Raw genomic sequence first — 14,322 nt, 5'->3', positions numbered from 1 at the left:
AGGAACAGGCGATTTTGACCAAAGTTAACACCTTATACAGCTTATCGCAAGTGCATTTGAGAAGTTTTATTGCCACACAAGCAGAAAGGTCCGGCATTAGGTTCTTTGATATGATAGGGGCACGTTCAAAATTAACGTTTCTGTTCAAAGCACAACTGAACTATGATACTTGACTTTTGTATAATAAACTAATTCAATCCATTGTATAAAAATAATTTTGCAAAAACAGTAGGTTCTCTACAGTGCAATCTAGACTATAATGTATTCTGGACTAAGTTACTGCAGGGAGGCATGTGAAACTTCCTCCTCTAACTAGAGCAGGCAATTAATCGATTTAATTGAAAAGTGAGCGAGTTCACGGATTTCGATGACAAACATATGGGAGTGTGAAATAGTTATTGATCATCATTCAATCCCAGATAACATTGGGTCTCCCTGCTAGTATTATTGATATAGATTTGGTGTTACTGTTTGCCTCCCCACGAAGGCAGAGTTCGATACAAAGTCGGTTTTTAATGTGAGGAAAATTCAGTTGCCCAAAATGGGATACTGAATTGAAACAAAGATAAAAACTACCTTGGTATAAAAGGGTTTAGCTTTCACTGACTGAGTGCAGAAAAGTAGCAGTACAGATACTACACGTTGCTCCTAGCTAAAAGACCAAGGAGTTTTGATGTCTGTTTAATTGAAATTATCTAAAATTTCTACTTTTGGAAGATCTCCTGCAAAGGGACACGTGGAATCAAAAATCACTTCAGTGCAGCAAGTTTGGTTATAGTCAGCTAACGTAGTTCTTAACCTCCGGTGTAGCGCTACCGGAAGCGGTGACGAGGCAAATCAGTTTAAAATTAAAAAAAAAAAAAAAAAAAAAAAAATTATTTTTATAATTTCATAAATGTTTCTTATATAATTTCAAACAAAAAACTCTTTAAAAGTTTTATTAAAAGTGCATATAAAGACTAATTGTGTTATTTTTATCTGTATCATTTTGTTAATTTTTATTGTATACGTTTCGATAATGTCCTTTTTTTTTTCTATTTCTATAAATCGTTTTACAATAGAAATATTGAACAATAAAAGTGAAGGAACTGATTTTCCTTGTCACCTCTTCTGGTACCGCTATACCGGAAGTTAGGAAGTACGTTAACTGACTATAACCGCAGGTTGATTTCAGTTTCTCTTCCAGCAAATTTTGATATCAAAACTTCAAAAGCCGATAAGATGACCGAAACTTTTCAACAAGGAGGAATGCCAGAACTTTGCTGCTGGCATCTAAAACATTCAGCTTCAAGAGAAATACATGGAAGATGCCGTCAAACCTGCCGCAAAGAAGGTAGGTTCTTTCTACTAGGTTAGAAAAATTCCCACATCTGCTAGTATCCTATATTTCTGTATAGCCATCAATCGCACATACATTGAGTATTGCTGCCACACCTGAGCTGGTGCTCCAACCACTAGTCTTGAACAGGGGACAAACAGAGTCTATAACCTAATAAGTCACAAACTGTCTACCAAGCTCCAACTCCTATTACATTGTCGCAATGGGGCATTCCTGTGCTTGCTTTAAAAGTAATTCCATGAAATGTGCTAACTTTCTGCACTAGTATCCTCCCAACGTAAATAACCTCCCAAACTATTTAACTCATCATTACGAATTTTTGAAAACTTTTAGGCATAAGGTTTGTTAACGTGAGGTGTATTTAGTTCAATTTAGTTCTATGTGAAGAGGGCAGGAGGCCAACTTGAAAATTGATACACCCATTGATTAAAACACTGAAATTTTTATGAAATTTGAAACGTACAGTTTACATGAAAGGGATTCTAACGAGTTTTCTTTTTTAGGAGAGAAAAGCGGCCGCCCCTCCCAACACCACTCGGAAAGTAAAGTAAATGTACACATGGATTTAAAAACTACTGGACAAATTTTTATTTGGAATATAGAAGCTATAAAGAGAGTTTAAAGCAAGGGTTGGCAACCTACGATCCATGGGCTGGATCCAGCCTGTGAAAGCATTTTGACCGGCCCGCTAGCCTGAACTATTTTTAACATGAGATGAAGCTTTCAAAGTCACCAAAAGGCCTGTTATCGCCCTTTGACCCACCCAACCGAATTTGAATACTATGAAGGCAAAAACGTGATCAAAACATAATCACCTCCATTTCTGTGTGAAACATTAAAAACTGAAAACTGATTTGTTCGAATGACCGATGTCAGATTGACTGACAGGGGTTTCATATGTAATTTTCTTTAATTTTCATTAACGGCCTTCGTCCAGTCTGTGATCCATCATTATAACACTATCCAGCCCGCAGATTCGAATAATTTGCTCACCCCTGGTCTAAAAAGTTATTTATATTTATTTTTTGAGGGGAGTTAAGGGAACCGATTTTTCTCCCCCTCCCCCCACCATCAAAGAGAAGAATAAATATACCCATAGATTCAATACTTACTAGACACATTTTTATGAAATTCAAAACAGATTTTAGTTATAAAAAGTATAATGTTTGATTTTTAAGGGGACCAAAGAGAGCAGTATTTCTTAGTTCATTAATTTTTATTTATTGCGGACTATTATCCTCGTCTTTTCTTATTTGTTTCACAACGTTTCGGCCAACTATTCCTTTGGATTCAACATCAGGCGTTAATCGCGACGGATAGGAACTGCCTTCCGTAGTTGTTATTCTTCTGTAGTTGGTGCCCTTCGGGGCTCGTGGCACACTTGATAGAGACGTTGAATCTCTATGGTTCCAGGTGAGAATTGTCTTAAGATAACGATTTGACCTTTGAGAACTCTACCAAACTCCGCCAATTTTGGGTATGTTTATACTTGAAATTTTAGATATAGGCTCTTTGGATATGGATCTAACTTGTAACTTGATTTGAGCCCAAAACAATAAGTGTTAAGGGGTCATAATAGGGGTCAAAGTTAAAATTTGACCTGTGCGGTCTCTACCAAATTACTCAGACAATTTCTGGTCTAAACATTTGAAATTTTACATAAAGGGTATTTAGAGATAGGGCAAACTTTTTAATCGGTTTGGGTCGAAAATTTGAGCTACCAATATATAAATGTATGTATGTTTGCATGTCTACCTAAAACTTTCGACAGAGGCGGCGGATTTTCACAAGATCAGTATCGTTTTGAAGCTCGACCCTTCAGAGGACAAATACCGAAAAATTAGCTAAAAACATTAAATTTTTTCACCTTCAACTGGGCACTTTTCTACAGGGAGTGGTCGCTTTTTTCACCGATATTTTCAAAAGTGATCCCCTCTTTTCGATTGTCTAGCCTTAATTTAAACCTATGTCACTTCCGGTTTGGTGGTGGTCGTAACAGCAAAGACGTCACATTTTTCCCCCGTTCTTTTCCTTCTTCGCGGTACGGGTTCGAGCCTGCCTTCCTACTACCACTTTTTTTTTTTTGCTCAACACACCTCCAAACACCTGGGTAACGCCCGCCGGGCACCCATGCTAGTATATACAGGGTGGTCAAAAAGTCAGGTAACATTTTAAAGAAAAACAATATTAGCAATACACGTATATTTAAGTACCATACATTGAAATATAAAATGAAACAAACATGAAATATGTTTATTTTGTTAATTGTCGTCCATTTCTCTCTATCAATCGCTGGAAGCGATTAACTACTGATTGTGTAACACGTGTAATCATGTCAGCTGATATCCGCGCAATCTCCTCTTCAATAAATAACTTTAAAGACGCTATTGTATCAGGCTTCTTGCCATAAACGCTATCCTTTACATAGCCCCAAAGCCAGAAATCAGGAGGGGTAAGATCCGGAGATCTGGCTGGCCATTCAACTGGGCCACGGCGACCAATCCATCGTTGTGGAAAAATTTCATCCAAGAAATATTAAACGAATAGAGATTATAATGGATCATATTATTTTTTCTACCTTTAACATGTTACCTGACTTTTTGACCACCCTGTATATATATATATATATATATATATATATATATATATATATACACACACACACATACACACTCGACTAGTTGTATATACCTGGCGTTGCCCGGGCGAAACATTGCCGGGCGTAGGGATTAGTAACATACTGTTTAAGATACACCAAATATCCTAGCTTGTTACGAAATGTGACCACACGTTGGATTTAGGGAAGCATAAAACATCCCTCTTGATCTATGAAAATCAAACGCAAACAGGAAATAACTCATAGCTTAAATAAATACGCTTACTTCCGGTTGTAAATGCAAGTATTGTCAACTATCGATAATTGAAAATAAATATAAATTAAATAAATCAACTTTAAATAATATTTCTAAATAAAACAATTCTATTACAACATCAAGCTGATTATTAAAATAGATTCTTTTTAATGTAATATACAAATGGAGGTACTCATTCAATGTGGATTTCTTTTGCATCTAAGTTTAGTGGTTAAAGTTAAATTCTGAAAATCAAATTTTGGCTAGGATCACCCTGAAAGTATTAACTGAAGCAATATCTATCAGGATATTTCACCTGATTTTTAATCTGTGTCCTATCTCGCTTATATATTGTTTTAACAAAAACTAAGACTTCAAATAATAGGTTGATAGCAACAAATAGTGTATTTCATCGTTAGTTGCAATTGTTTCAAGACTATTCGGACAAATCCAAACGTTATGTCGTTTGAAAATTTTCACAAGAACAGCCTTTCTTCAGACTCATTGAATAAAAAACACTTTAACAATAAAACATTATGGAAAATATTTCCCTTATATGGAAAAGAATATATATAGATATATATAAGCTACTCAGTCCTATGATATTGTACAACCAAAGAAATACATAGATGCCTTGAAACACTTAGCGAATAACAAGTACAATTATATCACCAGCCAATAAAGGTGGTGGTATAATAATGGAAAAAAGACATCTGGGAGAAAGTTTCTACACTGTTGGCAGATAGAGACACACATCAACACGGATTTAAAGACAATAAACAGAAGTAGTGAGACTTTCGACAGATCTTTAAAAAACTTATATAAAAAAAAACAACAAAACTTGGACATCATACATCCAATATCACCTTAACATTCCTTTATTATATGGCTTCCCTGAAACTCACAAACCGGATATCATAATATCTCATAATATCTGGCAACATACAAAATTGCATGTGCCATATCCAACATCCTAACTTCACTAACGGGCAATATCAGCACCTCCCACAAAAAGAACTCTGAAGATTTACTCAACAAGATAAAAAAAAACAATATACATAACAAAACTATACACAGCTTAGATATAACATACACTAATGTCCCCATTAAAATTTATTCCATACACACCTAAAAATATCAACATTAACTTACCATTTTCTCTTGACACCTGTATAAAAATTATCAGATTTATAACTGACATAACTTATTTTCAATGCAATAATTTTTACAAGCAAAATTTCGGTCTTCCTACGGGTAACCCTCTTAGTGGAACATTAACCTGCCTGTTCTTAGAATCTGGTTCTTTCAAGTTTAAATTGCCTTCAAACGCAGAATATTTTTGATATTGACATTTTGATTTTTCTTCCTGAAAACACGCACACAGATAATATTAAAAACAGATTAGACTTAGTTGAACCCTTCATAAATTTCACCTATGAAACAGGAAACAATCATTCATTACCTTTTCTGGACATACTTATTATAAAACCCAATAATAAACTATCCTTCAAAGTTCACCGCAAAACTACAGTAATGATTACATACATTTCTACTCGCACCATAATCTAATTTATAAAATTCACCATTTCTATCTGTCTCCATATTTTCAAACTATCTCCTCCGAAACTAAAAGTCGCAGAGCGGAGCTAGGAGCCTCAAATGATTGAATTTTTTTGGACCGTTATTTTATGGGTCTTTAGCCGGTTAAATTAGTTTTTAAGGGGTCAAAATTGAAAAAAAAAATCATAATGCATTTTGTACATTCACATTAGTTTAATTTAAATCGGTTCATATGTGTGTCACGTTGGTAAAGTGGTAACGTCACCAGCTTTGAATTCTACAGTTTTGCTTTCGATTCTAGCTGATGGAACCCAAATACCTTTTTTTTTTTTTTTTTTTTTTAAACTTTTGGAACCACGACTAATAATATATATACGAAATCTGTACAAATTAAAATATCATATTTAAGCATATTTTAGGACCGGCCCCTCCCTGCTAGTAACATGTAATGTATTCATCCAAACTATAAAAATCCAATAGTTTTGTAAACAAAAATTTTTTTCTTTATAGTAAAGACGGACAACACGGGTAAGGAAGACATTTTTAACATGAATAGGTTAGCAAAAAAATAAATAAATAAAATAAATAAAATAATCTGTAGAAAAAAAAGTAGATCAGACATCCAGAAAGTTTTTTATTTTTTATTTATTTATTTAATTTTTTTTTAAATTAAAAAAAAAAAAATGTTTTAATTTTTTTTTTAATTTCTTTTGACGGAGGTGGTTTTGTTTTTAAATTCCCCTGAACAGTTTTTCATGGTAGACAACTGATAATCCATACAACACAAGAACTAGCATAAATTTTTGGCAGCAAATTAATGCAGTAACTGCAAAAAATTAATAGACTTACAAGCAGAGAAATTTTTATATAGTTTTAAAAGTTTAAAATCTTCAAAAAGGTATATATATATATATATATATATATATATATATATATATATGTATGTATATATATGTATGTATGTATATATATGTATTACTAATGAGCCATCACTTACCAAAGTCAAACGCCACATGAGTATAATGGTTAATGAAAGGAATGGACTGTCAATTGAATTGTGAAGAATATTATAAGAGGATTGAAAATGCTGTATGCAATGCACAATATTTCTTAGTGATATTTATTTTTATTTTTTTTACTTCTGTTAGGAATTCATTCTCATTGTAATAATCAGTGATAAGAGAAAGAAAAAAAAACAAAAAACTACCATGATATCTAAAAATGGAATGAATTTTCCGGTAATTCTAACTACGAACTAAAGAGAGAGAGAAAAAAAAAAAAAAATAATAATGCGAAACCCGTTGGGGCATCCATTGAGCTCAGGTTAAATTGTTTGAATCATGGAAAAAGTGGATTTGCAAAGCCGGTTAAATTTAAAAATAAAAAAGTAAACTTAGTCTCTTTCTGCTCGTTATATCTCCTTTCTACTCCAACTAAAAGATAAATGTAATATTTCCTTTTGATCATAATGGACTATTTGTATCTATTTATTCTGTTCTTTTTGTAATAATATGAATTCCGCCCCCCCCGCCCCATGTTAAGTAAAACAAAAAAGGAAAAACTATAAAGTCGATCAACACAATAAAAATATAAGCGAGTTTAATAGAAAGTAAATGGTTCACAAATGCCCACAAAAATTATCTGAAAATAGGATAGTTAATGTGACAGTGACTGGATTTAAGTCATTATATTTAGAGTTATTTTAAGGACAGGGAGTCCGTTTTACAACAGTTAAGAATAATTTATGGACAGTCTTGAGTTTTCGACAGTCGAAGACAATTTTTGAGTTGAGGCCAGAAAGGCAGATTGTGGTTGGACCAGATCAGGACAGCTTGAGCTAAAAATGAGGTGAGATCAATCAACGACAAAGAGCCCTCAACGGATGACTAAGATGTGGATCTTAGCATTTAGAGCAGTAATTTCCAACCACTGTGCCGTGACACACTGGTGTGCCGTGGATAGGTTACAGGTGGAAGTTACAAGTTGTTATAGGTGGAAAACAGCTTTCATATCGACAAGAGTTGTTTGCATGAGAAGTAATATGGTTAAGCTTAGACATGGAAAAGAAACGGACAAGATATTCTAGTAAAACATAAATTTATAACTTAAAATATTGCAGCATTAAAGTTTGATTATATGTTATAAATTGAATTTTAAAAAAATTCTTATTTTAAGTCATAAATTTATTATATTTTTACTAGAATATCTTGTTTTCTTTTCCAGTTTTAACAACTAGTCCTTTTACTTTTCTATGTTTAAGTTAAACCATATTTTTCATGCTCGCATTTTTCTATTGCAATCCATGATTTTTTTCCAGGCTTCCAGTTAATTCACTTGTTCTTTGTTTAATTTCAGTCTCATTTTTTTTGCCCCCATAAACATAGCATACACATATGTATAACAATGTAGGGCACTCATCTGCTTTCAATAAAATCCCCCCCCCCAATTATCATTCTTCTATTCTGTTTCATTTGTTACTTCTCTTTTTGTGACAGCGGTGAATTAGTAGCATACTAGTTGCTGAAACGATGTGATTGCTATGGAAACCAGTCATAAAAAATTTTGTTCACCTTACGAATTTTTACGATTTTGAACACCAGTAAATTCATCATAACTTTTGTTTTACTGAACGAAAATTGAATTTTTTTTCACAATGTAGCTGAAAAGGTGATCTATAAACTGTAATAATTGTTTGAAATTTTGAAGTTTGTTCGAAAAAAATGAGTGAGCGGTGAAACTTTAAATCGGTTCTAAATGACTAAAACTGCCACTTAACCATATATTCAAACACAGTAGTGTTTGAATGATAAAATAAAATTAATTATATAATAAATCGTTTGTTAAAGGTTTTTGGATATTTTGCATAAGAACAAGCCGAGCATGTGAAAAAATTAACTTTCACCATGACTAATGTTTGTGCAAAATTTCAAAAAATCCAGGGCATGGTTATTGAGAAAAATGCGAACAAACAAATGGACAAACTATTTTGGGGCAATTTTACACCTATAATGTCCCCACTAGGGAGGCAACCAAAGTTATTCCAAAAAGTCACTTTTGGCAAAAATTTACTTTCACCATAACTAATGTTTGTGAAAATTTTAAAAAAAAATCCAAGACGTGATTATTGAGAAAAGTGCGAACAGACGAATGGAAGTGAATTACTAGGTCCAATCCCTCGTTTGTCAGGAGACCAATAAACATTGGTAAGCACTGTTAAATATTCTTTTTTTTCATGATAGGTGTGCTGCAGAAATTTAAAGAGCTCAATAGTGTGCCACTATATAAAAAAGCTTGAAAACCACAGGTTTAGAGGGTTGTTTTCCGCAATGGTATCACACATAACTCAACAGTAAAATTTGTCAGAGTTTCTGTGTTTGTTTACTTTTTTTTATATGAGTGAGCTACTGTGTTCACCCTCTGGGTAACTGCCGATGCGAGAGATGAAGACATGGCCAGAATGACAAATGAGTAGGTTGGTTGGTTGTTTTTGCTTTACGGCATATCAACCCTTTTCGGGTTATTTAATGCCGAATACAAAGATTTTGAAGAAAAAATTTTGAATAGAATATATTTGTTGTTTTCAAATCAGTTTCTATTTAACCCATAGTTGGGACCCTAACAGGTACTACCACTCCGGGTCAGAGTGTACCTGGGAGCAATGGTAATTAAAGGGTGGCTCCACACTCCCCAAAGCCCGCAAGCTGGGGCCTCACCACTGGATATAGTTTAAGGTCATATCCAGGACCAGACAAATGAGTAGGAAACCATGGCACACAGTGCTGGGGTTGGCGACTGTTGTCGAACAGAGAAACAAATGGGGAATCACACTTTTTATTACCCTTTTCTCATTCCCCCCCCCCACCCCCCCCCAACGATGCACACAAACATACATTCACAGTCAAGTTTGTATTTTTTTTATCTTGTGAGTCCATATTGATTTATTTTGAACAGATTATAAACTAGTGCATGCACCGTTGTCGATTAATATGAAGATGAAAAGAAAATCATGATACACAAACGTTGGCGTTGACTTTCGTTGAGGAACCAGCATATATCCTATTTAACCTTATCCAGTTGTCTCCCTTACCAGCTGTTTACCAGGGAGAGTCTTTTCATCGAAAACAATGAAAAGGGACACTTTGAATATGGAGTTTGAGCGAGACGCATGTGTGTCAATGAAAGCGTCTTCAACTCTACACTTGCCAGTTTTTTTTTTTTTTTTTATATACATGACTTGCATATCCTTTTACCTATAAGTATGGTCTTGAGCTAAACAAATGTCAGCAGACAAGACAAAAATGAAAACATTTGAAAATAATGTAAAAAAAATAAAGAAAAAAGAAAATTTCAGTACTTACGAATTACTTATTGAATTTGTATTTTCCTGAGAGTCAAGATTTTGAGAGTTTTCCTTGGAGACCTCCGGGAGTAAAGTTGTATCAAAATGGGTATTTTCCAAAAGATCCCTTACGAAATCTGTTGCGCGTTTATTGTTCGGATTTAACACATTAATAAGTTCTTTGTCGTTTTCCTTTAAGTTTTGAGATAAGTCTTTGGCTATTTCTTCAAATTCTAATTCCTCTTGCGACGGTCTTCTGGAATGGCTCACCACAAAATTGGCTCTTTTGCCATGTGCCGTCTTTGGGGTACTATTTGCTTCTGTTTGGTGCTTCTTGCTATTTGATTGTCGATGCCGCTGCTTAGGTTTGGGCTTTGGTTTTGGCTTACCATCAGGTGAAACTTCGCTGATTTGACGAGGGCTAGGTGAACGGTGTGTGTTGTCTCTTACTCGAGTGGGTGAATGTTCATCACTTATGACGAGATTCTCCAGCGACAACTTCCGGTAGTCAGGATCTCTTTCTAGATCACCTGTCGACGTCGAGTGTGGACTTGGAAAACTAGAAGACATCCGTTCAAGTTGGCTTTTTGAAAGAGACAGATCCGGATCTTCATGAAATCCACCATCTTCATCGCTGGTCGTATTTCCAGTGTGACCATCCACTTCTGGCGATGACCTCTCTGTCTCCATGACGTCAACAGATGATCTCGGTAAAGTGTGGTAGCCAGAGCTGTTGCGGGCAACAGGTTTTGGATAACGTGGTTTCGGAGAGCGGGGTTTTGTTGGAACTGGCTGATGGAGGAGACCTGTATCTTTACTTTTCGCCAAGAATTGTTCAGGCACTAAAGATGGAACCGAGCCTGTGCTTGCTCGCATTGGCCGTCTTTTCTTACTTGGAAGTGTGCTATAACCATCGGATGAAGGACTCTAAATGCATAAAACAAAATAAAAGTTTTAATAATAGTGGAAATAATATATAAAAATAATGAGAAAAGTATGAATATATTTACCTTCATATGCCTACGTGTACATTTGCTCCAGCTTTGAAACATTTTTTGTGATTTTTATTATTCGAACTACTGTTCTCATCGTTAGTGTTATTTGCATAAAGTTTCAGACAATCTAACCTTCGACTTTCTTCAGGTCCATCTTGTCAAACTCTGGAATCTTTCTGCTAAACTTCATGAAATTTCAAATGTGGCATAATGGACAAAGTTCTAGGTAAAAATTCAGTTCTAAGTGACACTTTTTGCAGGTTGAATGGATTACCAGATTGGAATGGTGGCAATGGTCAGAGGATTGGAAAAATGGAGAGGAGGTAAAAGATACCAATCGCAATCTGAAACACACACTAACTTTGAGATCAGAGGCTTGCAGTCTGATCTAATAGAAACGCCGATTCTTAGATCATTTGTAGACATTTATGTAGACAACACCACAATCTATATCAACACTACAAAGGCCAGCATTGACCAAGATCTTTCTATCTCTTCTGATCTTGAGCACATGGTGCAATGGGGCGGGGGGGGGGGAGGTCGGGTTAATTTTAATGCATCTAAAACCAAGCTTCTCTTTTCATCATAATCGCTCTGATCCCCATCTGGTCCCAATAGAAATGAATGAATATCTTGGAGAAGCATCAAGTCTTGACAAGCTTCTTGGACTGACCTTCACTCTAGATCTGAAATGGAATACATACATCAAATCTGTTGCCAAAATCTCTGGAAAAATGGTTGGATCATTCTACCACTGCCGATGAAATCCTCTATCTGTATAAGAGTCAGCTACATCCTAAAATGGAATACTGTTGCCACATATGGGCAAGAGCTGCTCGGCACACCCTCTCCTGCATTGATAGAGTTCAAAACCAGCTCACAAAACTTGTTAGGTAATGCCCTCTGCTCTTCCCTGCAACCTCTTTCACACAAAACAGATGTTGCAAGTCTGTCCTTGCTCTATCATTATTTTCATGGCAGGTACTTGTCTGTGCTCCAATTTATGGCCCCTCCCCCTTGCCAAATATTATTTGACTAGCTACAACCATTATCAATAATGTCCCCCACTATCTATGCCTAAATCTAAAAGGTAGATTCTATGAACAAAGCTTCTTCTCTAGAACTGCTCGCCTGTGGAACACTGCTCCACTGCTTTGCTTCCCGGTAGACTACAATATGGTAGCCTTTAAGTTCAATGTAAACAAGTTCTTGTTGAACCGTTTTAATCAAATTCTACCCAATTTACGGCATCAACGATTACTACACTACCACCTTACATTCATTAACCCTTGTCCACGAGTGGCCTTCAGGTCTTGATAAATGGTGACTTCCTTGTTTAAAAAAAAAAGTGTTAGCTAAAAGTATATATTTTTTTTTAAAGATAAAAATTCCTGTCATTTTTGCATACAATGTTTTATACAGACTGGTAGACTTTCAGAAAGAGCATAATAAAGGGGATAGTTCTTGGATTATGACAAGGTATTTTTTGACAAAAGCAAAGAAATATTGACCAGCCACTTATCCAAGTTCCAGATTAGCGGCATCAATGCCAAAGTTTTGGTGCATCTTAACCCTACCAGACTGAGTTACCGATATACCGGTAATTTCCAAAAATGCTATATACAGAGTTGCCGCTAAACCATTATTTTTCCGACCACGTGTTTTTGTGCTGTCAGGGAGCTAAAATTAGCTACCCAATCAATGCTTAGCCTCCATTTTAGCGCAAGCCTAACGTTCTGCAAATGGCTTTGTTTTGGCAGAGTTGTGAGTTGCTTTGTAGACTAAAGTAGTCATGAAGCGAGTTAGTGACGAACCAAGTACTTTGACAGGTAAAAGAGCGAAACCAAAGAGTTTCACAGTGCAACAAATGTTGGATAAAGTTGGATGAAGGCGGATTTGATGTATTTGATCATGAGTATGTTTCTGAATCGAGTGATGCTAGTGATGATGAATATTTCAATGAAGGTGAAAGTGATGAAAATTCTGATGATGCAAATGGGCCTAGATTAAAGTCGAGTGATCAAAGTCAGCAGCGTGTCACTCAACCAGGTGATAGGGGAGATTCTGGTGTGGTTGAGGGATGGAATCGTAATTTTGTAGCTCCATATCTGGATTTGACAATTTTACACAGGAGGCCAGGCACAGTGGCAAATTAGGTTCAGTAGCTCAGGTCTGGTAGGGTTAAGACACAGCATGAGTCTTGTCAGAGGAAACAGTCAGAATGCATGCGATTCTTCTGACACCCCACCCATAATATTTAGTTTCAAGTCGTCCAGATTGCAACATTGAGTGACCCCCATCTCCCACCGGGTCGTGGTCATGTCACACTTCAACCTTGAAAACTCATGGCGTAAATTTTTCTTTCAATTACGTCACCACATGAGCATCAAACGTTTTTATTTTAAATTGTAAAATTATTTCTATTTCTAATGTAGGAAGTAAAGAAAAATGCAAATAAGACTTGTAAGGTTAATTAAAAAATATTAGAACATTTTTTTTTTAAATTCTAGGAAATATATTTCATTAAATTATTAAAATCATTTTATTTTTAAAATCAATTTCTTTTGAGCCTTTCAGTGTAATACACCTTTTTCAGAGAAGACTTTTCGCCTTCATTTTTCTGGTGGTATTAATCCTGAAAAGTCAGCTCCTTGTGGAGAAAGGGAGAAAAGTGACGATCGGAGTTGTTGATGGTTGTAAGTCTGAAGTCGAAATGCATGTGCTTTGGAACCAAATTTTAAATATTAGTTCGGTCACAGCTTTGAAAACATTTCGTAAGGTTAATTTGAAAAAGAAAGAAAAATTTCAAAATAATAATAATAAAAAAAAAATGAAATATTTTAAATAGTTAAAAATCATTTAAAAAGAAATTTCTGAGCGTTTCAAGGTAGCCAAACTTTTATTTAAAATTTGTGCCAAAACACACACATACCACCAGAAAAATGAAGAGAAAAAAAACCCCCTAAAAAAACAAACAAACAAAAAACAAAACAATAGTCTTCTTGGAAAAGGTCTATTACTCAGAAAGATTCAGAAAAAAAACAAAAATAAATAATTTCATAAAAATTTTGGTTTTCCAATATTTTCAAATTAAACAAATTCAATTAGGAACATTTTTCATTCAACTTTCTAATCAGTTTTAGTAACTAACGAATCCGATTAGCAGCAATCAAGACATGGAAGACTTAGTAGAGAAGTAGTGGTGTTAGCAATAATACGAATTGGTCATATTTGATT

At 34.9% G+C, this 14,322-nt stretch overlaps 1 protein-coding gene across 3 annotated transcripts in view; it reads right to left on the bottom strand.

The window, feature by feature from the left end:
* Nucleotides 1-14,322, bottom strand: part of LOC145248885 (uncharacterized) — a 315,242-nt gene that overhangs the window by 58,184 nt on the left and 242,736 nt on the right. For all 3 annotated transcript variants that reach the window (XM_080110648.1, XM_080110647.1, XM_080110649.1), the window contains one exon: nt 10,110-11,017. In XM_080110648.1, the coding sequence (XP_079966774.1) occupies nt 10,110-11,017 (908 nt within the window). The remainder of the gene's footprint in view (nt 1-10,109; nt 11,018-14,322) is intronic.

This window comes from Euprymna scolopes, chromosome 27, assembly GCF_053919585.1.
Source record: "Euprymna scolopes isolate OS-2025 chromosome 27, ASM5391958v1, whole genome shotgun sequence".
In the NCBI taxonomy this organism is placed as follows: domain Eukaryota; kingdom Metazoa; phylum Mollusca; class Cephalopoda; order Sepiida; family Sepiolidae; genus Euprymna; species Euprymna scolopes.
This window is presented reverse-complemented; position numbering and strand designations above follow the sequence as displayed.